Source organism: Mastacembelus armatus, chromosome 3 (genome assembly GCF_900324485.2).
Source record: "Mastacembelus armatus chromosome 3, fMasArm1.2, whole genome shotgun sequence".
Lineage (NCBI taxonomy): Eukaryota > Metazoa > Chordata > Actinopteri > Synbranchiformes > Mastacembelidae > Mastacembelus > Mastacembelus armatus.
This window is the reverse complement of record NC_046635.1, coordinates 23,060,389-23,088,163: the sequence shown is the minus strand read 5'-3', so window position 1 is coordinate 23,088,163 and position 27,775 is coordinate 23,060,389. Positions and strand designations below refer to the sequence as shown.

General features: G+C 40.0%; 1 protein-coding gene across 2 annotated transcripts; it reads left to right on the top strand.

Moving 5' to 3' along the window:
* LOC113122046 (collagen and calcium-binding EGF domain-containing protein 1-like) lies at positions 1-25,488 on the top strand. Of its 2 annotated transcripts, none has more exons than XM_026292952.1 (11): positions 1-113; positions 2,615-2,695; positions 21,070-21,122; positions 22,204-22,338; positions 22,530-22,667; positions 22,791-22,924; positions 23,162-23,276; positions 23,474-23,613; positions 23,788-23,823; positions 24,120-24,155; positions 24,560-25,488. In XM_026292952.1, exons 1-11 carry the CDS (start codon positions 1-3, stop codon positions 24,746-24,748), a joined length of 1,170 nt encoding a protein of 389 aa, XP_026148737.1. In that variant the 3' UTR covers positions 24,749-25,488. The 2 variants fall into 2 exon arrangements, with proteins under 2 accessions (XP_026148737.1, XP_026148738.1); XM_026292953.1 differs by lacking the exon at positions 1-113 and adding an exon at positions 681-799 and having other exon boundaries at positions 24,560-25,487.
* The last annotated feature ends 2,287 nt before the right edge of the window (positions 25,489-27,775 follow it).

Here is a 27,775-nt window from a genome sequence, read left to right as displayed (position 1 = left end):
ATGGGTCATCTCTATGGTGCGACTTTTTTACCGTTTGGCGCTATATGTGTTGTTTTGATGTGGGAATCTGGTGCCAGCTCTATCAGGACGACGCTTGCTGTTGACACCTCCAGGTAACTGTCAGAGAGTTGATGGATCCTTAACTATCTTAATACTCAGTACTGAGGAAGATAACAGACTTGACCCTGGGCTTTATCAGATGTCGGACTTTCGTCATGACGCGTAACTCCACTAAAAGCCTTAAGAAACCGTTTCAGATAGACTACCGCATTATTTTATACTGGCCCACAATGTCTGGATAGCAGTTTATTCATGAACTACAGTGGTTTCAAAGATTAATGTTAAGAGTAACGCTCAATGGACGCGTCTTGGCAACATCCACTCTACTCACATTACCATGTTTGTTCGCACATTTAATTTAAAGTCAAATACCTTCCCGTCAGATTAGTACATAGCACCAAAAGCCATAACAGAATTTAGTGGACGTTTTATTGGTTTTATTCGTACTTTGTAAGCAATCCATGACAGAGTAGAAGTCTGGACGAACAGCTGTAGCGCGTCTAATCTAATGTGATTTTCAAGGAAATGCAGCAGGCACAGGAAAACTCCAAATGGTTGGAATCGATCGTGGTGTAGAGAGCCAAATGTTACTTGCGCTCAGACATAACATGACAGATGCTATTACGGTGCCCTGAGAGAGCAGGTCAGGAGGTGAGGACAGGATGTGAAGTGGAGCACATGCATTCAATGTTCTGAAGAGAAGAGGAAACCATGTGAGGAGCAAACCGCTGAGCAACAGGTTAAAGCCCAGGAAATAACCAGTATTATTATTATTTTTTATTCCTATCGTTATTCTTTCCAGCTTGTCTAAAATTACACACAGATTTATGTTTTGTAAGGTTTACTGCAAATCAGTCACATTCTCATACAGTGGGAGGAGAATATAAACACTTCTTAAGGTGTCTGTGGGTCAGCTGAGACAAAGTGTATGACTACACTGTAATGTTGTGATGTTGACATTGTGCCTCTAAAATTTACATTCATAAAATCAGACCAGTAACTTTTTTTAATATGCTATACATCTTGAATTTTATAATGTACAGGATATTTATTATCACTGTTGTGGCATCTTTGTTCATGATTTAGACCTAGAGCATCAAAGCAGTCAGGCCAAAATATAGACCAATATTAAATTATTTGTGATATATCAATGATTGATAAGTCACACAAAGATACCAAGGATGGATTGTGTCGGTTGTTCAGCAGAGAGCACTAACAAGTTGGTTTTTTTGCTCTCTATACACCTTAGTGACATTTTTTATTTTTTTTAAATACATGAGAAATTCTTCTCAAATATGTTTGTTTCTGTTATGTGTTTTAGGGCTCCAATAGCAGTTATCTACTTTTTCAGTTAAGCTGCCAATTATGTTTACTGTTGCTTGACTGGGTGTCATTGTGATTCAGTTCTTGTCAGACAGTAAGAAGGTTCTGTTTGAACTGTGGGCCTTTCAGTGTGGGTTTACTTTGGGTACTCTGGCTTCCTCCCACAGTCCAAAGACATGCAGGTTATTCTAATTGGTGACTCTAAATTGCTTGTAGGTGTGAATGTGAGTATAAGTGTCCTCCTGTCTCTGTCAACTCTGTGATTAAGCTGCTAAAAGAAAGAAGGCAGAACAATGCAATATTTTCTTTCAAAACTACTTATTAATCGATTATCAACTAGTTGCCCGTTAATTTTCTCTTGACTGACCAATGTGTTAATCAAGTAATCATCCATCCATTATCTATTATCTTATTCCTTAACCAGGGTCACACGGATCGGCTGGAGCCTATCCAGGCTCTCTTTGGATGGAAGGCAGGGGTACACCCTGGACATGTCACTAGTCCATCACAGGGCCACATAGAGACAAACACACACACACACACACATACTCACACTCAATCCTATGGACATTTTAGAGTCTCCAATCAACCTGACATACATGTTTTTGGACTGTGGGAGGAAACTGGAGTACCTGGAGAAAACCCACACAAGCACAGGGAGAACATGCGAACTCCACACAGAAAGGCCCCTGCTGGGTTATAAGCTAGGAAACTTCTTGCTGTGAGGCAACAGTGCTAACCACCAATCCACCATGCTACGCCTCAAGTAATAGTTTTAGCTTAATTGTGTTTTTAAAAAAAACAAAACAAAACAAATAAAAATAACAACAAATCGGATGTTTAATTCTCTCAAATATCTCCATTTAAGCCCAACAGCTCCACTACCAGTTGGGCTCTAGTATATTGTCATATATGTAAAATAATGTACAAAGAAAGTTGGGGAAAAAGTTTGGTTGATATGTTGTTGATACCTACCACCTGGTGGTAGGTATCACCTACGTGGTGATACTCTTTTTGAAACTGTTTGAAACTATGGAAATTGGGGAATAATGTGGATGAAAACAGGTTTGGATGCGGACCATGAATCACAGTATGGCCTTTCCTGGCCCTTCGTTCTTCCTGAGCCGTCTTCCCCACTTCGCATGTAGCCTAGCACTGCTGGACAGTGTACAGTGTCAAACATGCCACTCAGTCACATTTGTTTCCATGTGTCTTTCTTTTCTTTTCTCAGGACCGAGTGTCCAGATAATAAAATCTTAACAGTGGAATATCCCTGTGTCAGAGCTGGGGGGAAGAACAGCACTTGTTTCAGGTAAGAGTCAGTGGTTTACATTTGAGGTTTAGTCTAGGTCCCCTCTGGTGTAAAAAGCCTGATCCACTGAGGGAAGCAGGAGGGAGTTACTGCAGAGTATGCATTTATATTCTGGTACTGCACTGTCTTTCCCAGAACAGCGATTCGCTCAAGGACACTTTGACAGGACAAGTAGGCCTGTGAGTAGAACTGAACCTGAAACTTTCTGCGGTTATGGAAGAGTTTCTGAAACCACTAAAACACCCCACTGTGTCATTACTAGAGCTCCACACAGTATATCCTCCTGCTGGAAACTCTATATAGCAGCTTGGGAGAATAATTTCCTGACGATCATCACTCCAGATATCAAATATGTAGTGTAGTAAAAGTGTTGTAATTTGTCAACCAACAGCAGCTACTCTTCAGGATGTCAAGAGGTGGGTTTTTTTTCTTAACATTTTCTTTGATAACTAGCCAGGTTTTACATATGTGTTCTATAACTACATTTTTAGTTTGGTTGTGTATCACATTTTTGTAAAATAGGGTGAATAATAAAAAACCTTGTCATCATACTTTATTACATTGCTTTCCTTGTACTGAACTTTCCATCGGCACTGAGCTGAATTCCACCAGCCTGGCTGTGTGACAGTGAACTTGAGCTTTGGGTCCAGAGCTAAAACATTTAGGGAAAGCATCCCCCTCAGGGAATTAGGCCAGCATTATAACCTAAAAAGTAGAACTAGTCTGACAGGAGAGGATGTGATTATTTATTTTTATTGCACTGGCAGAGGAAGACGAGGGCAGCAGGATCTTCATAGTGGTTGCGGACACCAAATTTGGTTTAGCTGTAGACTCATCAGTGAACAGAGCCGTGTTTTTATCATTTAAAAAAGGACAAGTACAACAAAAACAACACAAGAGGGGGCAGTTTTTGAAAAGCATGACATACTGTATTACTTGAGGGAGTTGGCTCCTTTCTTGCGCTTCTTTCTGTACTGCACACAGTCTCCAGGCATCCAATTTGGGAATTAAATGTTCTTTGACATCAAATGGTATGAGTGTCTTGAACCATAGGTTAAAAGAATCCAATGCAGACATTATGGCTGGTTGTAAAACTACTAGCTCATAATGCATCACCCACATCAGGAGCAAATCAATCTATATCACTCATTTTGATGTTTGGATTTGGTTCTGAAGCCAAACTTTGGCTTGGCTTTGGTTGTTGGCGTGAGAAGATGCTTTAATAAATGAGGCACCAGGTCTGGTGTGAAGCCAGACCGTCTGATCTGTTTATTGTCAAGGTTAGACTGGGAGAGATTCTGCGTCTTGTTTAATTTTTGGCTTCACAAGAGCAGTGTGGTGCTGGAGGAGCTGGGCTGAATGAGGTTGTATTTTCTTTGCCTTGTTTCTCACGGCGGTCCGGCACAAACCTGGATCAAATGGATTTTGCAAACAGCGGCGAGAGATTGACCCATTGTGGTTGTGTACAAATATTATTTTCACTTCAGTGTGAATGAGAGCAGCATGTTGTCCACTTCTTACTGGAGGCTTGTTTGACAAAGCAGAGGTTGGTAACTTTTTTTTTTTTTTTTTTTTTTTTTTTTTTTTTTTTTTTTTTTTCTTTCTGTCCTGAGATTTAAAGTGGTTTCAGGATTTTACTCAGCATGAACCTGTAAACAACTGACCATCTGTAAAACAACTGTTTCTGCATAGGTGCTTTTATTTTAGGTGGACATAAAAAAAAAAAAAAACAGGCTTCCATTTTATTTTCAGTGACTATCAAGTTTTTTTTGTGCCTTAACCTTAACAAGTTAATGATGTACTCCTTGGCCCTGGAAGTAAAATGTGGCTACTACAACTTGGCTAACAATAGCATCACGTTAGAGCAGGCAAACATACTGTTTAATCCATTTCTTAAGCAATTTCTCTTTTTGGTTTTGGAAAGGTAATTTTAAAAAAAAAACAGGCAACTCCCTCCAAACTCCTTAGATAACGAGTATTGTTTTTACTATAAGCCTACATGCACCGCAATGCATGTGGAGAAATCCAGAGCTTGACAGGCCTGCCATGCCTTGTTACAGTTACTAAGCTTAGATTGGACAGCTGAAGTTTTTAAACTGTATTTGACCCAGACCAGAACAGTCGATTCTCAACCCACAGCAGTGCAGTGTCCAGACAGGCCAAACATTTTCCAATAATTTCTGTTTCTTTTCTCACTTTTCCTCACCTGGCTCTGCACTCTCATATTGAGATAATCAGGGGAAAAACACAGAACTTCCAGCCTTTTAATTGAAGATGTCATGTTAACCATTTGGAAAAATTCACACTTTCCCAAATAAAGTGGGCTTTAGTTGCAATCAAAACAGTGAAGCAGATTGTGGTACTTTACTTATGGAAGAATTGAGGCTGCTTGACTAAGTGAGATTTTAAGGAAAGAGTCATATTTGATGAACAATTTCTTTTGATGACTTAATGGTCCACATATAGCTTGCTGTTATGACATGAATATACAAATTTGTCCAGCCTGCTTGTCTGCACACTGACTCTTTCCACAATGACTCTTTTTATTTGGTAACTTTTACTCCTGATCTTCTCAATGTCCCTTTCATATTATTCTGCTGCACTTAGCCTGCATCACTCCGGATAAGAGTGTTTGTTAAATGGTTAAAATCTAAATGTAATTTCTCTGCCTCAGAGGGTTTTGTGGTGTTCTGCAGAAGTAAGCCCTTGGCGCACTCACCATCTAAACAAAGATTTTGCCGGCTGCAGATCTCCTCCTCCTCCACTGTGGTTTACACAGTGCTGAGGGTGAATCGGCTCGACTTCTTCATTTCTCTTATTCTGCCCATTTTTGTGTTCTTATTTCAGTCAGCGCCAAGCCAAATATACAGTGTTTGTGGGCAGATTCTAAGTGATACGAGCCTGTGTGTGATCCTGCATGTTTATGCATGAGTCTGTATGAGTTGTCTCTGTATTGTCTGTGTCGCGCTGTGTTGGTATTTACAGCAGGTTTATGACGATGGAGGTTCATTTTTCTGCTCCTTCATGAGTCCTCTCTCTCTAAACACTCTCAGCTGTGGAGTCCCACTCTGACATACAGTATGTTCTACTAAACAATAAACCATCCCTTCACTTGATTGGCATGTTGTTCTGGTTTAAACATCATCATGACTCATCACTGCAGTAGATAACACCCAGAATATCACGCTACAGCATGTGAGCTCGGATAAAGTGGGATCATGATAAATGTCATGGAGACATGGTTGGTTTTTATTGTTTCCATATTTTGTGCAGCTTTTGTTGCCACAGTGATCTATCTCTCCCATTCATTATCGTTTCGTATTCCTTTGTGATCTAGATGTTCATAAGCAGTGATCATCAGTTTCTACAGCGTCTTCTCACAGAAGAGCGCAGGGCAGCACATACTGATGATTCTTTCTAGTGCTGCAAGGAGGCGAACTTTTGCCCTGTTTCCTTATGTACAATTTATTAGATTAGAGAAACTGAAATGAGAAATGACTTTAGCTGCAAAAATATAATTGAAATATAATATAATTGAAACGGTGATAAACTGCATTACCTGCGCTTTCTGTACTTTGCAGCAACTCAACTGCCTGTGCTGGTCTCTTGATTTTTGATTTACTGAACAGCATCACTCAGTGAAAATAGTTAGAACAGTGTTTAATACCACTACTGATTTACCAAATGCTAGTAATTCTCACACCCATACAACAACTAAACAATAAAAAAGTATATTCTGTAAATTCTTTGGGCCTGAGACACTGCTGAACTTCTAAAAGTCCAAATCTAATGTGGACCAGCGGCAATAAGACAGAATGGAAATGAATTACATGCGGATTCCTTTTCCAATGAACTCTTCTTTGTTAGGTGGGAAATCTGAATCAAGTGTGGGAATGTCAGACTGCGCCTCTACCATTAAAAATGACTACAGTATATACAGTATTGGTAATATCTTAAACATTGAATAGTTATTGTATAAGAATGGAGACCAAAAATATCATTGATATTGAAATGGTGGATTATCATAGTAGGAACTAATGAAGTCAAGAAAAGAGAATAAATAGGATCAGGTATCCAATTATTTCTATTTTTCCTCCCAAATCATTTCTGTACCACACCCACAAAACCATATGTCCAGTCCAAAGTGCAGAACATGAGGTTGGGTCAAAACATTACAATTTGAGCTGAATTTTACAAATAAATAAATAAAATAAAGGAATGCTTACTATCAGTGTTTCTGGAGTTTGCCTGACATATCTTAAGGCTGAGTCACACAGACTTTGGTCATTTTGGCTGAATTTATGCCTCTGAAGCATCTATGCAGGGGTCTCAGATATCATCCCACTGTTGGCCCCTTTTTGCTTTCACATTTCCTAGTCATCTGTTTTATTTGCCTGGAAAGCTTCCACAGAGGTACTTACTCACTGTTTACACATGCAATACACTAAGCCCCCTGTGCTTAACCCGACTACAGCTTTACCATTATTAATAGCCATTAGGGTTTACTGTGAAATTTTGTACAGATGTCAATCCCTGCGGATGAACCTTCATGTGGTTAGTGCTAATTAAAAAATGTTAGCATGCTAATAAATTCAAATAAGGTGGTATTCATCAGGCCTGTTAAACATTAGTATGCTATTGGTTGGGAGCATGTTTACCTGCTGACATTATCTTTTAACTACCAGCACTGCTGTGCCTAAGTCCAGCCTCACAAAATAATTAGCATGACTATAAACTCTTACTCTGCACTTCATTGCTGCATGTAGATAAAGGTTTGTTTCCATCTATATGGCTGCTATATATGATTTAAAGACCCTCCCCCCCACCCCCACCCCCAGATATTAATGTAAAAGTAACTAAAAACCATATAATTTGTGAGTGCCTTAGCAAGAAAAAGTCAAATTGGAAGAAAGCTCACAATAGTTTCCACATAAAACAACCTAGTTTAAAGAAAAAAAGCTAAATTATTTTTCACCCCAAACAATGGTACTTTCCTCTCAACTAACGTGGCCCTCTAAAGCAAAATTAGCTTCCACTGTACTCAGCCTAATAAGCTCCACCAAACACATGGAACAATTATTTTATGTCAGTCTTGTAAATTTTAAAATGTACAAAATTTTATTTTAAAGAATCAGAATGAGCTTTATTGCCGTGTGTGTGTGTGTGTGCGTGTGTGCGCGCGTGTGTGTGTGTGCGCGTGTGCGTGTGTGTGTGTGTGCGCGCGTGTGTGTGTGTGCGCGTGTGCGTGTGTGTGTGTGTGCGCGTGTGTGCGTGTGTGTTCGTTCAGAGTAAAAACATATGATCGGTATAATAATAGCAATGTGCTTAATCTTGTTAATTATTAATGATTGAGACTTATTTCGCCCTGTGATGGGCTGGTGACCTGTCCAGGGTGTACACCTGCCTTTCACCTAAAGAGAGCCGGGATAAGATCCAATAGATCCCTGTGACCCTGGTTAGGAATAAGCAGGTATAGATAGAGGATGGATGGACTTATTTTCTCTGTGAAATATGAAGCTAAGACCGCCCTAGCTCTAATTTTGCACTTGCTTGCTTTCAGTCACTAATGTTGTTCGTTATTGGAAAGTTGACATCTCTGCTGATTTGAGTTGGTTAAAGGGGAACTGGACATTAAAGGCCATGTCAGCTTGTGTAGTTAATTTCTGTCATTGAAATGAAGGCTTATCATGAAATGCCTATAGAAAGAATACCGGTGGTTTTGAAGGTCACACCATACTGTGTGGTTATAGCAGATATGTCACATTTGAACATTCTGCCCAACAAAAGTCCAACATGTTAGTTGTTTTTCTTGGGTTTGGTAAGAAAGGATGAGTTGAAAATGAAAAAAGAACTTGTTAATGAGAATTTGGAAATAGGCACACTTTCCTTCTCAAGCGCCACCCAGAGTTGCCCGATGTGTCACCCAATATTTGTTAAAGTGTGTATTACTGTGACTTGACTGAGAATGACTCGGCTCCAAGTCTGTACTCCATCTTCATACCCGTTTCCGTCCTGTTTTATTCTGAAGAGACAGAAGCCAGGCCTTTGTCTAGTAGCCTAAGTATTACAGCTGGGGTTGAGGTCAGGTCAAAAGTAATAAACAACTGGCTTCATATGTACTAAATGTTGTTTTTAAGTGCACATAATTGCATAACCTTCTGACAGAATTGTACTAGCCAGATAGGGTCAACAAGGTTAGTGTTGAGACATGTATCCTGTCCTTGTCCCTGTCAAGAATAATCATCTTTGATCATTTTTAGACCAAAAAGAGAACTAGAAATGACAGGAAACACTTTAGTCAGTCTAGGTTTGACCTGAGTGCCACCTTCCCCTGCTCGTGTCCTGTTAATCTACCTCTTTGTGTCCTGGGAGGGCAGGATGAAACCCCAGGGGGGCCGAACATCTCTGGTGTGATGGTCCCTCTGAGAGATGAGGGTGTGTAGAGTTTCAGCAGTTAACCCTCTAAAATAACACTTTACTGGGAGACGCTCAGTCTGCTTACAAGGTAACTGGCTGACCAGTTTGTTAACTGACTTATTGATTAATTGGAATGATTGATTCACTTACTGGGCTTTTGTTAGCTGGGATACAAGATACATGCATGCATACGCAGTATATTGGGTATGTGATGCATGTGAAAATATATGTGCTCTTTGCTCGTTTTGTCACCTTCAGTGCAAGAAAACAGATGGAGTGGTGGTAGCTCCCTCTCATCTCCTCTGTTTCCTACTGGATTTAGAAACATTAGACTTGGCTCTCACCTTAACTCTGGATTTGACTGTGTCATAGTTTTAATGCCATAATCTTCACACACACACACACACACACACACCCATACATGTTTTTATAGGGGCAGTCTAGAAAAGAGCAACAACATGCGTGATTAGTGAAAGTGTAAACAGCAGTAATAAGTAATCCAGTTTAGCAGACACGACAGTCAGTGAGGCCAATGAGACACTTACACTGTAAACAGGAAGGATAATGAAGGTCAGAGACACTGTGTCATTACAGTAAATGAGGGAAAACATAAGGTGGCAAGCTGCAGTATGGCTCTCGCCCACAAACACCATGTTAGCACTCGTATATAAAATGACTTACTAAATGACCCCCTCGCTCACAGGCACATGTCCCTTTCATAGTTAATGTAAGTAAATTTAAACACAGAAAACTCCAGAAACTGAGGAATGATGAATTGGTTGATGAAAGAAAAACTCTAACACATTCCTGATCCCAAAAACAGGTTTCACTGGCCCATTACTTAAGAAATAGTATTTTGTGTACTGACTCATGACAATTTCAGAAAATGTTAAACAGTCCTGTATTATACCATTATCCTCCAGCAGGTGTTTTTCTTGCCTTTCTCTGGCACTATCTCTGCTCAAAAGTACATAAGAAAAGCAGAGTAAGGGGAGATTTGAATATCATTCCCTCTGATGTACCTTTTTCACATCACGATCCATCTTTTTTATTTGGACTAATTCAAGGGAAAATACCAAAGAAGGGATATTAAGAATTACAAATGTTGCTTTCACAAAACATATGGCAGTCCCTCAGCCACTTGCAAGCAGCATAGTGGGAATAATTTTGCAAAAACATAATTAAAAAAGATGCTAAACTATGTACAGCAGTGAGAACTACAGGAAGATCATTAAAAAAAAGAAATTAAATGCAGTGGTTGATTTGGAAGCTGAGTTTTTTTTTTTTTTTTTGTTTTGTTTTTTTTATCTAAATGAAATAAAGCTGCACCCTGGTAGGAGTGTTCTCCTCAGTAGGGGATTTGCCTGGAAGAGCATGTAAAGGTCTATAAAAAGAGAAAGAAGAGGAAATCAGAGCGGGGAGAGAAGCTGCTGAGCTTTTTTCCCTCTCTCTCCTGTAATTGGTTTCCGACTTATTTGAGTACATGTGGTGAGATGCTGACTGAAGCTGTCAGTGATGTTCAGCAGGAGAGCAGCAACTCTGCTCAGCAGACATCGATATTCCCTCTCATTCCTGAGTTACATCCATTACAGCTGCTGTTTTTTTTTTTTTAAATAACCCCTTCTTTCATTCCTGTCTCTTTTCATTTCCCTTTGCTTAGTCAATTTCTTTTCTATTCATGTTTTCTCATCCACACTGTGACTCCTTCACTTTTCCCTGTCTCTCTCCATCCTCCTGTTCTGGTTTCATGACCCACCTGTTTGTTCTGCTTTTAGAATCCATCCTTGAAACATCAGTAATTTTGTAAATGTAGAAGTATATTCACACGTACAGGATCAGGAATGTTTCCTAGTCAATTGCTCCCAGATAGCATGAAGTACAGAGCATCTGCTCCACGCGCACGCACACACACACACACACACACACACACACACACACACACACACACACACACACACACAGTGCATAAAAAGGCTGTTTCGTCGAACTAGCTGTGTTGTGTGTCGTCTAATATAACTGTACATGTTTGCAGAGCCACGTTCACAAATACAGGGGAGAGATCAAAGAGAGAGAGAGGAGGAAAGGACTAACTATATTTGTGTTAACACAGTTTTAAACACACACATCTTGTCATACTCTTGCAGGAAGAGCACCAGTGTTACTAATAACGTTTTGGATGGCTTCAATTAAAACACACCCTGTGTTGTTTAAGTCCACTGGTGGCACATGGAGCTGTTTTTCTGTTAATGGCTCCCTGTTTTATCTCTTGCACAAGGATGCATGTGCCCGTGCACACAGGTCCTGCTCCAAAGTTCTACCAGCGTTGTCACTCTGTTAAACGTTTTAAATCCCTGATTGCCTCCATACATGTTTACTAGCAGTGTTTCTGTTGGAGCATTGTTAAAACATTATGTGACCTGTTTATCAGTGCAAAGATCAACTTTGTAAATCTTTTATGAAGAAGGAAAGGCACTTGACATGTTGACAATCTCGATGAAACACACTGTGTTTTGGTTAGTGACACTGAAAGTAATAACATAACATTTTGTTTTTTTGTCATGAACACCACAGGGCCTCTTTAAATGTCCTGCTTCTGGGATTGTGCAGGCTGGATCACGTGTCGTGGTTCACTAAGACACTTCAGTGGAATGGATCCACTCAATATTTACAATATTACTTACATTTGCTTGCCCAGCTATCAAAATGTCTGCAGTTTAAATTGTCTATTTAACAACTGTTGTAAGATGTGATTGGTGTCAGTGTTTGTTCAGTGCCTGCTGGGATCTGTAGTCAGACGTCCCTCTGCTGCAATAAAACAAACAATTTTAATCTCGTAGTTACTGGGGAAAAAAGGAAAAAGTTGAAATGAAAAATTGTCATTATTGTGTTGAGCAAATTGTATCACCTCTCACTGTCCTTGCTGATTGTGATGTTAAACCACTGTTTTTACAAGTTATCATCACTCTGGCAAATATAATATAACACAATAACTTTAGCTTTCACCAGTCGGCACAGTAGACTGGCCCTGCAGTGACAGGATTAATACAGAGTTGGGCAAACAATAAACTGTGAAATTAGGTGCTAAAGTTTATGTCAAACAGCAGGAAACGTCTGACTAGAAGGATGGAACGAGGTGATTTGATTTGCTCTGAAACAGGTAACAAGGACCAGATGCTTCATCAGTGTGTGTCTCGTGTTTGGACATGTGTTTATGAGTAGTATGTGAATGTGTTTGCATGTGTATGTTGTTTTAATTTGCAGATGTTTGGATTGAATATCACTACATTTGATAGAGTGCGTGTGTGTGTGTGCGCGCAGGTGGACATAGTGTAAATGAGATCATCCTTTATGCTTGTAAGTGTGTGTGTGTGTGTGCACACTTCATGCTTTTCCACTCGGCTTCCTTACAGAGACAGAATCTCATCCCCACCCTGTGAATCACAAAATTTGACCCTTCAATGAGACGACTTGGTTAAAAGTTCGGCTGAAGCTGGAGCTAGATTAAGGTTAGGGTGATGGTTAAGGTTAAGGCAGGTCTTGAGGACATTAATGTCAACCTGATGTCCTCACAAGAATGGAAACATGCATATGTGTGTGTTCGTGTGTGTGTGTGTGTGTGCGCGCGTGTGTGTGTTTGTCTGGATTGTCATTTCTGTCTTTAGCTCAGTCATCATCATTAACACAGTGGATACAGCAATTTTTCTCTTTCAGCTCATGAGATCACATCATTAAAACAGCTTGTGAAATTTCAGCTCTTGTCAAGTGGAAACAAATAGCCGAGGCACAAGTGCAGCACATTGATTGAACGTGGGCCCTTTAGGGATTGTTTACATTGCATCTAGAAGTCCACCGAGGCATCCTATTCAAACTATCACTCTCTTTTCTCCCTTTGGCGTTTTCTCTCTGTGTGCTTTGGATGGTGATCAACAAACCACAAGCTGTGGGAACAGTAACCTGTTCATTTTTCTCACACTTGGAGTTGACACAAGACTTTTTCAGCAAAGCTATACCACTCTGAGTTTAGCTGTTTTTAAAGCCACTTAACACTGTCCTCTGTCTTCATTTTCACTTTAACGAGACCTTTCAGTTACACTTCCTGGGTTTAATAGAGGTATAATTGTGTTCATAGAGTTGTAGACAGGAGTCAAACCTACCCCCCCCCAAAAAAATCTTCAGTCATCATCCTCCATCTTTTTCTGATTAGTGTGCACCTGAACAGTCCTCCAGGCAAACAAAATTATGTTTTTGTTTGTTTTGGATTTTTTTGGCATTGAATCTCAGGATTAGCTCTTCTTTGTCCATTCCATGGCTGTGATGTCAGTTAGTACCTCAACAAAACAAATCACTGACCATTTGATAACAGACTAGAACAACACGTTGTTCTATCGTTTGAAGTCGACAAGCCTGGTGGGATGCTTGTGCCTGCATGTATGAAACTTAGCTTCATGTAGCAACACAGGAACCTTAGAAAAGAAGAAGTGTGGAGTGTAACAGCAAAATTGGAGAAGAGTTATAAAATTCTCAATAGTTGGTCTCTAGTGTTCAGTGTAATGTGTTGTATTGTAATGTACAATTACACTACATTTTGGCAGCTTCTCCATTTGTCACACACTCTTACCGTTATCACACATTCTTCACCCACTTATTCTTATACCAGAAATTTATGCCAAATCCTTACAAAATGAAATACATTGGTCTGATATATAGGGATGTTTTTTATGGCTTCTCAAATACTTTGTCACTTTGGGCAGGACGCATTAACATCTGTTATTAATGGGTCAGTGAGTACATAAAACTCTCTGTAACTTTAAACATTATAGCTGTTACAGACTTTTACTGAGAAGTTGGAACTAATCAATATAAAAATTATGTGGCTGTATTTTCTGAGTACCTTGGAGGGCCTTGATTCAAGCTGGTGGAAACAATAATAATTTACATTTGATTTTTGGCAATATTGTAAATACTTACGCACAGTTGCCTGCAAAGAAGCAAAACTTGTATAGTCTTTCAACCCCAGTTTCCACATTTTCCATCTAATGATTCTCTGCCGACACGTTAAGACACCAAACCTGCAGTTCAATGTAGACTAGGATGAAGCAGATCACGTACAGGTATGTGTCTGTCACGGAAAGCAGCTCAGAGGGTCAGAGATGCCACATTCTTGCAGTGACACTGAGCCTGGACAGGTCACCGAGGCCAGAGACCACTGGGTGAGGCTGTGTCAGCGCTGAGACACTCGCACATCAACACTTGTTCTTCACAGTCATGAAATCCTTCCTTTAATCTTGTTGAAACGTAAAAATAAGCACTTAAAAGTCAGTTTGAAAATCTGGCACGAATAGTTGCCTGTGTTTCATTAAAATCCGTTTAGTGGTTACTGGGAAATCGTGCAGGATGAAATGATGCACGAATTAAAGAGCAATTTTCAAAATGTCACAGTGAGGTGGTGTTATCCTGAATCATTCTCAGTGTTTGGGTCTAGTTGAAGAGCTGGTCTGAGGTTTTGTGGATGATGGAACAATGGGAAGAAAGAGGTCTGGTTTCATACAAACACTTGTAATGACCCTGTCCATGAGATGATCCCACTTATTTTATTTGCCAGTATTTTATTATAAGGACTTGACATCACCCTGACATCAGCATCAGGTTATGTTTATTTTATTCATGCATAAAAAAAAAAAAAAAAAAAAGCTAAGCATTTATATGACCAATTTCTGGCTCTGTCCTGGCAACACTTAATTAAAATGCAACAGCAGTTTTATTTAAGCCATAAACAGTAATGCGAATTTGTCGATTTTGTGGTTGAATTATGTGCCGTAACTAACTGCTCCTGGTTGACAGCTCACCACACTCAAGCTACAGTGACATTCCCGATCTTTAAGATGAATCCTGTTTCATCCTCACTACAGTATGTGATGGAATAACTGACATTTTGGGAAATTCAGTTATTATTATTATTTAGATGCCTTAGTTGTCATCAAATAACAATACACCAGGAAATCACTGAACTTGGCCCAAAGATAGCTACAACATGCAATTCTTTATAAAAGCACCAACTGTATTCTTACCATTTGTGTTTGTCTACAGTATAGATTAAATAAATGTTATATCATGTTAATTAGTGAGCTGTAGAAGTGCGAAGGTTTTTTTTTTTTTTTTTTTTTTTTTTTTTTTTGAGAGTTTTCTATTGAGCCAGGTTAGCTGTTTTCCATTGCTTCCAGTCTTTATGTTGAACTAATGTAATCACTTCCTGGCTCTGACTCCATGCCTAGCATACAGACATTAGTGTGTTTGCATTACACTCTTGCACAAACATGTAGATTCAAAATGTCAAACTGTTCCTTTAACAGCAGATGAATAAGGGAGGAAAATGTTGCATTCTGTCAAACCCTTTGTTGGTGCTGATCCAGCTCCTTTAAGTTATCTTGCATGTCCAAGAGCCTTAGCTCTCAGGAAGAGTGAATGATCAGGGCATAACAAAGGGGAGGAGGAGGAGGAGGAGTTCAGGTCAGCCTGTACTCTGGTGGAAGTGGTTCAGACCTCCTGTGCTCCCAGTCAAAGCACCCTCTGTTAGACCAGAGCCCTGATGTTTCCCCTGAGGCCTGGGCTCTGGAAGTGGGCTAGCAGAGGAAATAAACAGAGAGGAGCTACTCACTCTCGCCACGCTAACACCTTCACATATGTATACTCACACAAGTTGAAAAGAGTACACACACACACAATTATACACTAACCCCAAAAATGCTTTACATGCAGCTGTGTGCAACACCTTCACACCTTTATGAGAAAGCTGATGTAGAAGGATGGTTTTGTTTAATGTGTGGAAACAAAACCTGGGGTGTAGGGTGTTAGGACACCTTACTTATTTGACATTTTTAATCTTCTCACAAAAAGTCACAATTTGGAATCCAATGTATTTCTTAAAACATGTGCTTGGAAAAGTACAAAATAGTTGAATGTACTCTAGTATAAATGGACTTTGACTAAGGATTTTTAAAAAAAAGCAAAAAGGGCTGATGGATAGAAAAAAACAAAACTGTAACAGCTGGAAATTGAAAAGACAAAAACATTAAAGCTCAACATTAGAAATGAACAGAACTTACTCCCAAAAGAAAACATAAATGAATGAATGTGGCAGTGCACCAAAAATGTGCTGCACCACAGTTTTGTTTGTCTCCTCATGTTAATGTGTTTCAGCCTAATCCATCCTTACGCCGTCGTTCACAACACCCTCGGCCAAGTTTATGTTTGCTATTGTGCAGGGTGCTGAACAAATAAAGCAATTACAGCATGGTTGATGAATACAACATGGTGTAATTATAACGCGTATAAGCTGTATCAGTAAGAAGCATCCATCAAAATGACAAGACATACACACACGGCCATTCTCCTGCCCCGGGGTGTCGAAAGGCCATTGACCTCCACCGAGCTCCACTTCCTGCGTCCCAAGAGGGAACACTCTAAGCTGACAACAGCCTTCATCCCTGTCTTTTAATCATCCTCCTCTTCCTCCTGTCACTGTCCTCCCTCATTTCTTGCTCATAGCATTTCCTTCCTCATCATCTTAACATCCCCCTCAGATCATCCCACATCTTAGCAGCTAAACGTGATATGCAGGAGATGGGATTCATTTACAAGGATACAAAAGCAAGAGACACAAATGCTGAAGCCTCTTGTGAGCTTCTTGCAGAACAAGAATCTATCTGCAAAATGAGAGAGAGTACCACTCATTAGTGTACATGGGAATTATAATGGTGAGTGACTGCAGCGTTGTCTATGGAAAGCATCATCCACACTGTGCCCTACTCTCAGGACCCCTGCAGTGTCTAGGTTGGAGCCTGGGTGGGGCTCTCAGGGTGCTATAATGAATGTCCTTACTTTATAATGTATTCCCTCAGTGAATGCACAAATAAATCACAGTAACGCAGGATGGGAAACCATAACACTGAGCGTTCCCTCCCTGAAAGGAGACCCCTTGCTAAAGTACATAATCTTTAGTGTAAAGTGATCCAAGCACAGTCCTGCCTCTGGATCCTGTCTCTGTGTTTCTTCCAGTGCCTGTCTGCTGATTTTGGCAGCAGCTGCTGCAGCGGCCTGGGATCAGACATAGGATTGGCCTGCGCCCCCCTCACTGGCCAGGTAGCTGCCTCAATGTGGTTAACCATCATCAACACAGCTGACTGATAGGTGAAAGATGGTCCTTAAAGGCCAGAGAGAAAGGTGGACAAGAGCATGGGTGGCACTAGTAAGGTAATTGGGGGTGCTGTAGCTAGCCCTAAGATAGCCATAACACCCTCAAGAAATTCCTTTGGCTTCTTTAGAATTTTTTAAAATGAAACTGTGGCATCCAGCACATTTGGATGACAATGGAAAACCCTGAATTTCAAGGCACCCTTGCTAAAAAGTAAAGCAATCCCCAAAACAAATCTGTTTAGCATGCTTTGAATGGGATCAGGTCAGTGTGGCATATAAACTAAATGTGGAGTCATTATGATATGCTGGATTTTGCTCATATATATTTTAGACCACCAGCCACCCCGAAGACCATCAGGGTACTTTCAAGAATTACTGATCTTTTATCCTGCTTCTGCCTTTCTATCAGAAATCATTAAGAATCACTTTAACTGTTTCAAATGATTTTCAAAACCCTTCAGCAGTATCTGTATCAGAACATTTTTAATGTATTATGAGCTATGTAATGTCCAACACAACATATCATGTTCTGGGTACACCATCTGTCTAAAACAGCAGCCAACGTTTACTGTTAACAGTATCCACACTGACAGTATGCCAACAAAAGCTGAGAGAGGCTGTCCAGATCTTGTCCAAATCTTTCTGACATCCATGGATTTTCTTAATTAAATGTGACATGTATGCAAATTGCAATGAGTTACGGCTTATATATATCAAAATTAGTTCTGCCTTACTAAGGCAGAAATAAATCAATATTGCAGGTCAGCCAAGAACGGCACCAGATACAGGCTGAACCATAACCTAATATAAGTTGATTGCATGTGGATAAGCTGTCAACATCTCTTTCACGTCTATTTAGTGCGAGACTTTCAATCATTACAGTAATTGTAATAAACTGTACATTTCACAGCAGTAAAATGGTCAATGCTTTAAGAGATGGAAAAACAGAAAATTATACAGTTGTTTGACCTGTGTTGAAATAGTTTACAAATTTAGACATGCATACATCCACAATATTCCTGCAATATTAGTGTGACAGAACAGATCAAATTTTAGACATAGTCTTATAGAGTGAAAATGTCCTCCATTTTCCATCTCTTTGCATTTTTACTGCACCAAATAAGACACAACTGAATTTAGTGTGTATTTTATAAATATATTATTTTGACCAGTGAGACATTTTCAGAAACACGTAAGCCCAACATCATGCAGGTCTAAGGAGAAGCAAAAGAGAGAAGGAGAGATGGAGAATATAAATTGAGAGGTTTCTAATCACAGACTCGATACTCAAGAAAAATGAGAGAGGAGGAAAGGGAGTTTGCAAGCATCATGGATCACTCTGACTAATAAACCTTGACTGACATCAATGGGCTGTACCCAGTTGCTGGATTTTATCCCAGCCCCACACAGACTCTCACACACATGCTGTATGTACAGATGTGTTCTCACACACACGCGCACGCCCACTTTGATTGTTTTTGGCTTTGGAAGCTGATATCTTTTTAATCAAAGGGTGCTGATTAAATATATTTTGGGGCTATATTCATTTGTGTCAAATTTTCTGAAAGTATTACATGTTCTGATAAAAGAAACAGATGTGCATTCCCACTGGACAGTGTGTTCTGTCTGTACACACACACAACTCATGTTAAATTCCACTATGTGAAATGGCGTGTGTTTTAGTGCCTGTGTCATGTTGACTCACCCTGTTGCCTGTTTGACCAACATAATTTCACATTCCAAAACAAAAACACACGGGTCACCTCTCCCTTCACCCTCATCTGCTTGTCCAGACACCCTGCCTCCCCTGTCCTGTCCATCAAAAGCACCCAGGGGAGAGCAGCTGATCCTGCTGTGTTACTCACTGACAGACAGCCTGTTGATGTATGTGGATGTGTACATTTTTGTAGAGGGATGGCATGGCTGTTATTACCTCTGTCCTAGATTGTCAGAGTGTTTTATCTGCAGTAGAAGCAAGGCTTAGTGGATGGACTTCAGGATTTTGTACAGACATTCACAGTGCACAGGGGGAATCTCTTTGACTTTGGTCTGCTGATTTTATTTCTAAACTTCTTTTATTAGTATTCCTTGCCTTGGATGGACTGTAATAAACCACTAGTGCAGGAGTAGACAGTTTGGATTGTTCTAGAAAATAATTCATTCATCATGTTAATTTATGAAGGGGAAAACATATTATTGTTTAAATATGAGGATAACAGTGGAAAATAACATATTTTTTAAGTCACCTCTACTGTACAGATTAGTATCAGCTCTTTTGGCACTTTGACTATTGTTACACACACACATACACACACACACACACCAGAACCTCTTTCTGCCTTTGGTTACACATTATCTACCTTCACAAACAACCAAAAATTGCATTGTAGCTGATACCCAGTTTACTTAATAAGGTCAGATTGAACACTGATACTGATCTAGTGGCAAAGATATAAACCTATGGTGTTATAGATCAGTAATGGATTGATTGATTGATTTATTATCTGATTGAATGAGTGTTCATCTCGGCATTCACTATCCTGTCTCCACCAAGGCCTATTCCTGGCCTTATTCATTCCTCTCAGAACACCCAGCTACAGGCTGTAGATTAAAAGCTGCTCTCATCTGGATCTCATCAGTTTTAGCCAGCCTCACTGTTTTATAGGTTATTTTTCATTCAGGAGAAGAAGGGGGGATTTCAGAGTGATTTAGGGTTACATTGCATGGGGGCTGGAGGAAAATAAAAGCAACTTGTTATCATGAGGGGCCATGAATGAGGCAGCATTCTAAAATCTACTTCGGTTTTAGGACAGGAGTCGTGGATTTCTTGCCGCTTTTCTTCAACTGTGTGTGTCATTTTTGTTGTGTGGCAGTGCTGCTCCAGTTTCTGAGCAATTTCCTCTCTGCCTTGCAATTGTAATGTCTGTAACATGTGGTGGATTGTTGTGGGATGGCTGGACCGGTGTCATTGCCAAACACCATAAATCAATTTTGAGAGATATTGTTGCCCAGGATTCATTGCACAATGCTGTACTTCAGAAATACTGCATGTACTGAACTGTTATGAGCGTGTATAACAAAATCACTGTAAAAACTGTAAAATACTGTACAGGGACCAAATATAAACATAATGTTGTTGTCATGTAGGCTTCCAATAAGTCAAACATAAATAGAGCTTAACAATTAGTTTGATTCCTGAGCCCGATTTTTCTACTTTGTTGACACTGTTAGCTGCACACCAGGCTCTGCATCATGGTCAGTGGTCAGCTGATTGTGAGACACAGGATGTTACTGACGTCCACAGTATAATTCACGGCCACACAGATGACCTCTCTGCATTTGTCAGTAGACTTTGTTGGATGTCTATGTTTTCTGACATTCCCCTCAGAACAGAACAGAACAGAACAGTGTCTTCAATCCTGGATATGAGAGTGTCCTTGATCAGCTGTCAAACAAAAACCTCTGCATTGTTCAGAAAACTTTGTATTCTTCATGAGTGGTTTTCCATGTGTAGAAAAACACTGAATTTTGAGAATTCTGCATTCTGATTTTCGGTGGTACACAAAATGTTTTACTTTTCATGGCATAATTTGACACTGCCTGGCTAAGCTGTACCTGACTGAAGTTTTTGTCAACGCACCATATGTTCACAGCAAAATGCACATGCAGCTCTTTAATAATGAGAAGCTGATGGGCTGGTCCTGCCAATGTGAAAATTTGTATATGTATAAATACCAACATCTGATTACTGTCTTTTCTTTCAGGAGGAAATGCTGTGAAGGATTCAGGTTTGTGATGGGCCAGTGCATACCTGAAAGTAGGTAAACCATACACACTGTCTAAAGTTTGAAGTTGCACATTTGATTCATATGCTCCTAATCCAATAAGTTTCCTCATTACAGCAGCCCATAGATTAGAACAGGCTGCACAATTCACCATCTGGAGACCACATTTGTCAATGTAAACCTCCAAAGAGGTCCAGATAGAGCTGTTCTTTCACACTGCAGTGACTGGAACAACCAACATACAGTAAGAGCCAAAAAAGAAGCTGTCCACAGTTTTGGCTCAGGCATTTGTCACATTTTGTGGTCATCCGCATAAAAATGTGGGAACCAGGAAATACGGCCTCACATAATCCTGGTCCAAAACTTTAGTGAACAGTATTGATAAAGCAGTTAAGTGTCTTTACTGTCAATATTTGGAACAATGAAACTGTGATTTATATCAACCAGCAGAGGACACTGTTCGCCCGTGACCTTAACTGCCTGTTAAGGATGGATATCAGCTGTTTCAGTTGGGCCTGAAAACTCATTTTGCTAAGTTTGCTAAAATTATAATGGACCACACCGGTCTTTAACACTGTATGTTGAGGCTGATATGTTATTTTATGTATATGTTTGTTGAGCTTAGCATTCATTCATAAAGGCAGGCGGAGTGAATAGTGAATAGCCAATAAACAACTCTGTCCACCTTCAAGTCCTTGACTGTGGCCTTGAGCAAGGCCGGTTGGTCCCTGGGTGCCGCAGCACCGCCGTGTGTGTTCACGGTGTGTGTGTTCAGCACAAATTCCGAGTATGGGTCACCATACTTGGCTACACAAGTCACTTTCACTTTCATTCAGGTCATGATATGTCCAGAGTGCTTGAGGCCGTGAAAAGGATCTCAGAGGACACTGATTCAAAGGCCTTGTTTTTATTATTTACACTTGTTATTTTCCTGCTGTGACATGTTAAAGCCCGTAGGTGTGTCTGTGGGCTGACAGCACAAGCCACCCATTTTTCACCCATTGTGGAACTTTATGAAAGTTAGGTCTGCTAATGTTCATGGTTGTTTACAGTCATGTTGGATAAATTGGCCATAGTCTGTCCACACATAATCTGCCGTCTCTCACTGTGTAGGCGTAGATGTGTGTGCTGCATCGCCCTGTGAGCAGCAGTGCACTGATAACTTTGGACGAGTTGTCTGCACATGTTACCCCGGGTATCGCTTCGACCGAGAAAGACATCGGAACCACATATCTCCTTACTGCCTGGGTCAGTAAACGCTACCAGTTTTTTTTACTACCATATCTGTTACTGACAATAGATGTTCCTCACCCTTACTTGCACTGATTTCAACATGATAGAAAAGCTGTATTTTTTTTAATTTGGATTATCAAGTAACATTTTCTTCTTTTGTCTGTTTCCCACATCTCCATCTCTCTCACACATACACACACATACAGACATTGATGAGTGTGAGGACCCAGGCAGCAACATGTGTGACCATGAGTGTGTGAACACAGTGGGCAGCTTCCTGTGTCACTGTCGCACTGGCTATATACTTGCTCCGGACCAGCATTCATGCATCCCTGTACACAACTGTGAGTTTCTATGTTACGGTTGAGTTTACAGCTTTTGGGTGAAAATTTAGTGGTCAAATCAGAATATTTGTCCATTATTACATAGGTTTATTGTTTCATCAGAGTGGATATTTTGTCTTGCAGTGAGCTCCTCGGGGAAGTCAGACACCATGATGAGTGCTGGCACTTGCTCATTCACCTGTCAGGATTTTATGAACATGAAAAACACTCTGCTGCAGCTAAAACTAAAGCTGGGAAACACACAGTTATCAAATCAGGTACCATATACAGGCTAACTACACTTAAAATCTAACCAAGCAGCACTGACATAAGGTCACCACCTTTTGGTACCCACAGTTTATGAATGCACTTGGAATTGTTTAGTATTTTTATATAATTAATAACATACATACATATACTGACTTTGGTTTGTGGCATAATTATGGAGTACTACACCCTACTCTGCTTTTTTATTTATTATACTTACTATAATCTTTGTTTCTTGTTTTTTGTAGGTACCTGGCCTGGCCAACAGCAGTGATAAACCATCTCTGGGGAGGGCAGGAAAAAGTACTGATAGCCCTCGTCTTCCTGGTCTACCTGGCCCTCCGGGAGCTCCTGGGGTCCCTGGTAATGTACAGATAACTGTAATGTTAGAAGCTGAATTAAATCAGCTGCTGGATTCGCACAGTTGCAGGAACTATTGATGAATGCATTTTGAAAATGTACTAGAAAAAACCCAAACAACGGAAAATGGTCAAAAGAAAATGTACAAAAGCAGATGGACAGATGGAATTTTTACAAATTCATCTCTTTTTCCTCAATAGGACACCGAGGAGAACCAGGAAAGAGAGGAGACCAAGGGGAGAGAGGCCCCCCTGGCCCTCGGGGTCCACGGGGAGACATGGGACCCATGGGTCCAGAGCCAGACTTGAAGCATATCAAAAGAGGCCGCAGAGGGCCAGTGGTAAGTCAAATTGAACTGGCTCTGCAATTTAGGGATTTTTGCAAGGTTAAGTAACCACTAATAGTCTCTTCAGCATAGTAGTTTCCCAAAATCTTCAGTGTGTCTAATTGTACAGTGTTTCAGCGTGTTAATATGATTTTCCTATACTGTATTTGTGTGTTATGATTTATGCAGGGACCATCTGGGGCCCCAGGAAGAGATGGACTAAAGGTCATTATAACATATTTTTATTTTCTTCATATGTACACGTGTGAAATTCTTGCTTCAGTGTGTCTATGTGCTCGTTTAGAGCTGCACTGCTGCCATCTATGGTCGGCAGCACCGTCATTTTAAACGTATTGTTGAGTGAATGGACTCCACTGTCCAATGTGAATATGTTGGATTCATTCTAACACTGAAACAAACTGCTAATGTTCTGTCTCTACATGCATGATGCATTACATTACTCCATGTAATGTAGCTTTAGCAGAAAACTGACTTCACCGGGCCTATTTTGTCATTGACAGGGTGAAAGAGGAGCTCCAGGTGCCAGAGGTCCACCAGTAAGTTTATTTCATGGATTAAACTTTGAGCTGCCTCATTATCTTAAATTTTGTGTCTTCTTTTGTAATGTAAACAGAGACAACATACACACATGAGAATGTAGAGAGTTAAAATACTTACTGTATCTATGTATACCTTGACACTGGACTGTTTAATTTTTAATCTAATCATGGCATCTGCTAGTCTATGTACATACTGTAGGTCATATATAAGCCATATACATAATGAATATCTTATCTGTGTTTAAGTTATTGGATTTTAATTGGCATTCTACCATAGTGACCATGTTTGTCCTGGATATAGAGTTTTCATCTTGTCTGTCTGTCTGTTTTGTCATGTTTAAAGTGATGAAATAAAATGCAGGGCTTCTTAATCAGTTAAGCGATTTCCTGTTTGTCTCCAGGGACCACCTGGTTCTTTTGATTTCCTTCTGCTAATGATGGCCGACATACGTAATGACATCATTGAACTGCAGGAGAAGGTATTTGGGGAGCGGCGAGGCATCTCTCTGGACAGTCCTCCTCATTCCAGCAGTGAAGTGGATTTTGTGGAGTGGGGCTCTGGACAAGGCGATCTCATGCTCAATACTTGACTCATTTCCCACAGTTACAGACATTCAGAAAAAAAAACATCAAACTTGACTTATTTCATCATTGATAAAGATTTCTGGTGTTACAAGTACCAACGTGTAATTACTTTCTAACCTCAGCTGAGGTGAAGTGGGCAAGGAGCTTTGCTTAAACTTTCAGCACTGCCATAGACAGTAAAACAGAGAGACACAAGGATTATGAAATCAGAAATTGGACCGCAGACTCTCCTAACCACTGCAAGCACTGTCTTGCTGCCTTTCATATGTTGTGGTGTGTTTGTGGGATGCGCGTGGAGGACTTGGAGTGAGAAAGATCCAGTATGAGCCTTTATGTCTGAGACTCTGAGCTGAACCACTTCAAACAATGAACTTTATTGCCTACATCTTCCTGTTCCCAATTCTGTACATGGAATCTCTGCAGTCACTGACAGTTTGCCCGAAGGGTGTTGATACAAGGAGCCAGGGCAGTCATCGCTGCACCTGTCTGCAGTTACCCAGCCCTCAGGTCTGAGCAGCTACTCTCTATTCTGAGGCATCTTCAGAAACGAACTCATGAGACTTGTGACTATGGATATTGCCACTGTTGTCGACCGTTGGACAAAAACAGTAATGGCTGATGTATTGCTGAACAACTCAAGTCCACAAACAGTATGATTAATAATTACACCGTTGCAATATGTGCATCTAAATATAAAAGAGATGCTGCATATGCAATACATCTAATGTGTGTACAGTACATTTTAAATAGGTAGAATGCTGCTTAGAAATAATATGCATATCAAATATTACACAAAAAAGGTTGTAGATAATAAAAAACTTTTGTTTAAAATGATAAAATGAATATATGCTAAAGAAATGGTACAGGCATACAGACAACATTTTTTATTGACTTTTATTATTAAGGCAGGTTGACTGTGAACATATTTTTTTATTAGAGAAATGTGTCAGCCATAACAGTTTCATGGGTTTCTCACACTTACACTTGACCAGAAACATGATAGACAGGAAGAACAAAGGTTGCTCCAATAGTTTTTTTTACTGTGAAGCAGCTGCCATTGTGGGCTAACTAGTAGCTCAATAAAGGTTTGACTTAATCATATTTTTTAAATTGTTTTGTCAGTGAATCCTCACATTTGAAAGGACTGTTACATCAAAAAATGTTGTTGATAAACTGAGTAACAAATGAACTAATAACCTTTTATTTGCTCTTGAAGCTTATGATATTTTGCTTTCTTGCAGAGTTAGATGAGAAGATTGACACCCCCTGTCTGAAATATCAAGCTTCTACTCAGTCAGCTTAGATTAAAGACTGGATACAGAGAGGTACAATAATTTAGTTTTTGCAAAAAAAAAAAAAAAAAAAAATACTGAGTTAATTAGTGAGCTTCACTTTAGCTGGTACAGTAAAACGAATTTTGTTGCCTTTGGACAGTGGCCAAGTTAACTGTTTCAAGTCATTTTGCTAATGAATTTTCCCAAATATGCCATAGTAGTAATGCAGTGCAGTTCAACAGTATCAATGTTATTAGCTTTACAATTGTTCAGTGTGCTGCATGCATGTATTGTATTCAACCAGTATCAGCAGCACTTTGTTCGTTTACATATCCAATGGGCACACAAACTACAGTCATTGTGCAGCACTGATGGTTTCTCAGTGCTGAAACACTAAAGTTTGCCATGTAGATCTAAAATAAACAGCTTGATTAGGTCAGTCTGCTCCCATTACCTGCTACATTTCACACCGCTACCTGATGGGAAGCCTCTCCACCAGCAGAGGGTGCTAAGTAACAAATGAACTCCTCATTGAGTGTGCCTTTGAATACCAGCAAGCTGAGGCACTGAAGTCTGAGTGAGTTTTCATGGCACTACATTCTTATACAATTCCTACCCATTAATATTCAGAGTTTCACAAACTCTGAACTTATGGAAAATAAGTACATCATCTCAGCAATTATGTGTTCATTACCCTCATCAGAGTGTTAACCCATAGCGTGACTGGGTGTCATTTTGAAAGGTGTAAGTATCAGAGGTCAAAGGTCAAATGGCTGGTGTAAACAGCTGGAGGGATCGTCTTAGATAGGGGGCTGTTAGAAGTGGGCCTGCCTGGGCTCATACCCACCACCAAGGAGATTGTGTTCAGTTTAAAAAGAACAGACTGCATGTTTGATCTGCTGTGGTTGACTGTATGCTGTCTGGCCTTTTACTTTGATCTTGATGAAGAGATCTCAGGAAGCTTCACTGTGCTTCTGTGTAACATTGCTGTGTGTCTGGCTTTGCATTCAGTGACTTCAGACCCAACAGACCCATTCATATTTTGCCCACTTTCTGTTATCATTTTAATATAAATTGATAAAATTAGCTTTTTTTTTTTTTACATGACTACTCTTCGTATCACATAAAGTGAAAACATGTTTTTAGACATTTCTGCAAATTTATTAAAAATCAAAAACTAAAATCTGTCATGTACTGAAGTATTCAGATTCTTTGCTGTTGCACTGTAAATAGTAGTCAGGGTCATCCTGTTTGCTTTAATTATCTTTGAGATGGGTCTTGGACTTGATTTGAGTTCACCTGTGGTTAAGAGAATTGACTGGACCCGCAATCCAACCTACACATCGTGACAAAATCCAGGCCATGGTGGCCATGAAGTCCAGCGAACACTCTGTTTACTGGCAAGGTAAAGATCAAGACAAGGGTCCTCTCCTCTCCCCCCACCCCACACACACACACATGTATATGACACCATTGACCGTTGCTAACTTTGTGCTGTCTCTCTCTCTCTTTCTCTACCATCTGCAGGTGTCCCTGGTCTTGGAGCTGTATATTGCTGATGTGCAGTTACTGACCCCATGACCCTGCACAGTGTTTATTTGTTGTTTCTTGGTGTTGTTCTTTTCTCTCTCCTCAGCTGGTCGAGGCAGGTGGCCACCCAAACTGAACCTAGTTCTACTGGAGATTTCTTCCATTAAAAGGAGATTTTCCTTTCTACAGTCACCAAGTGCTTGCTCATGAGGGATTTGTTGCGGTTAT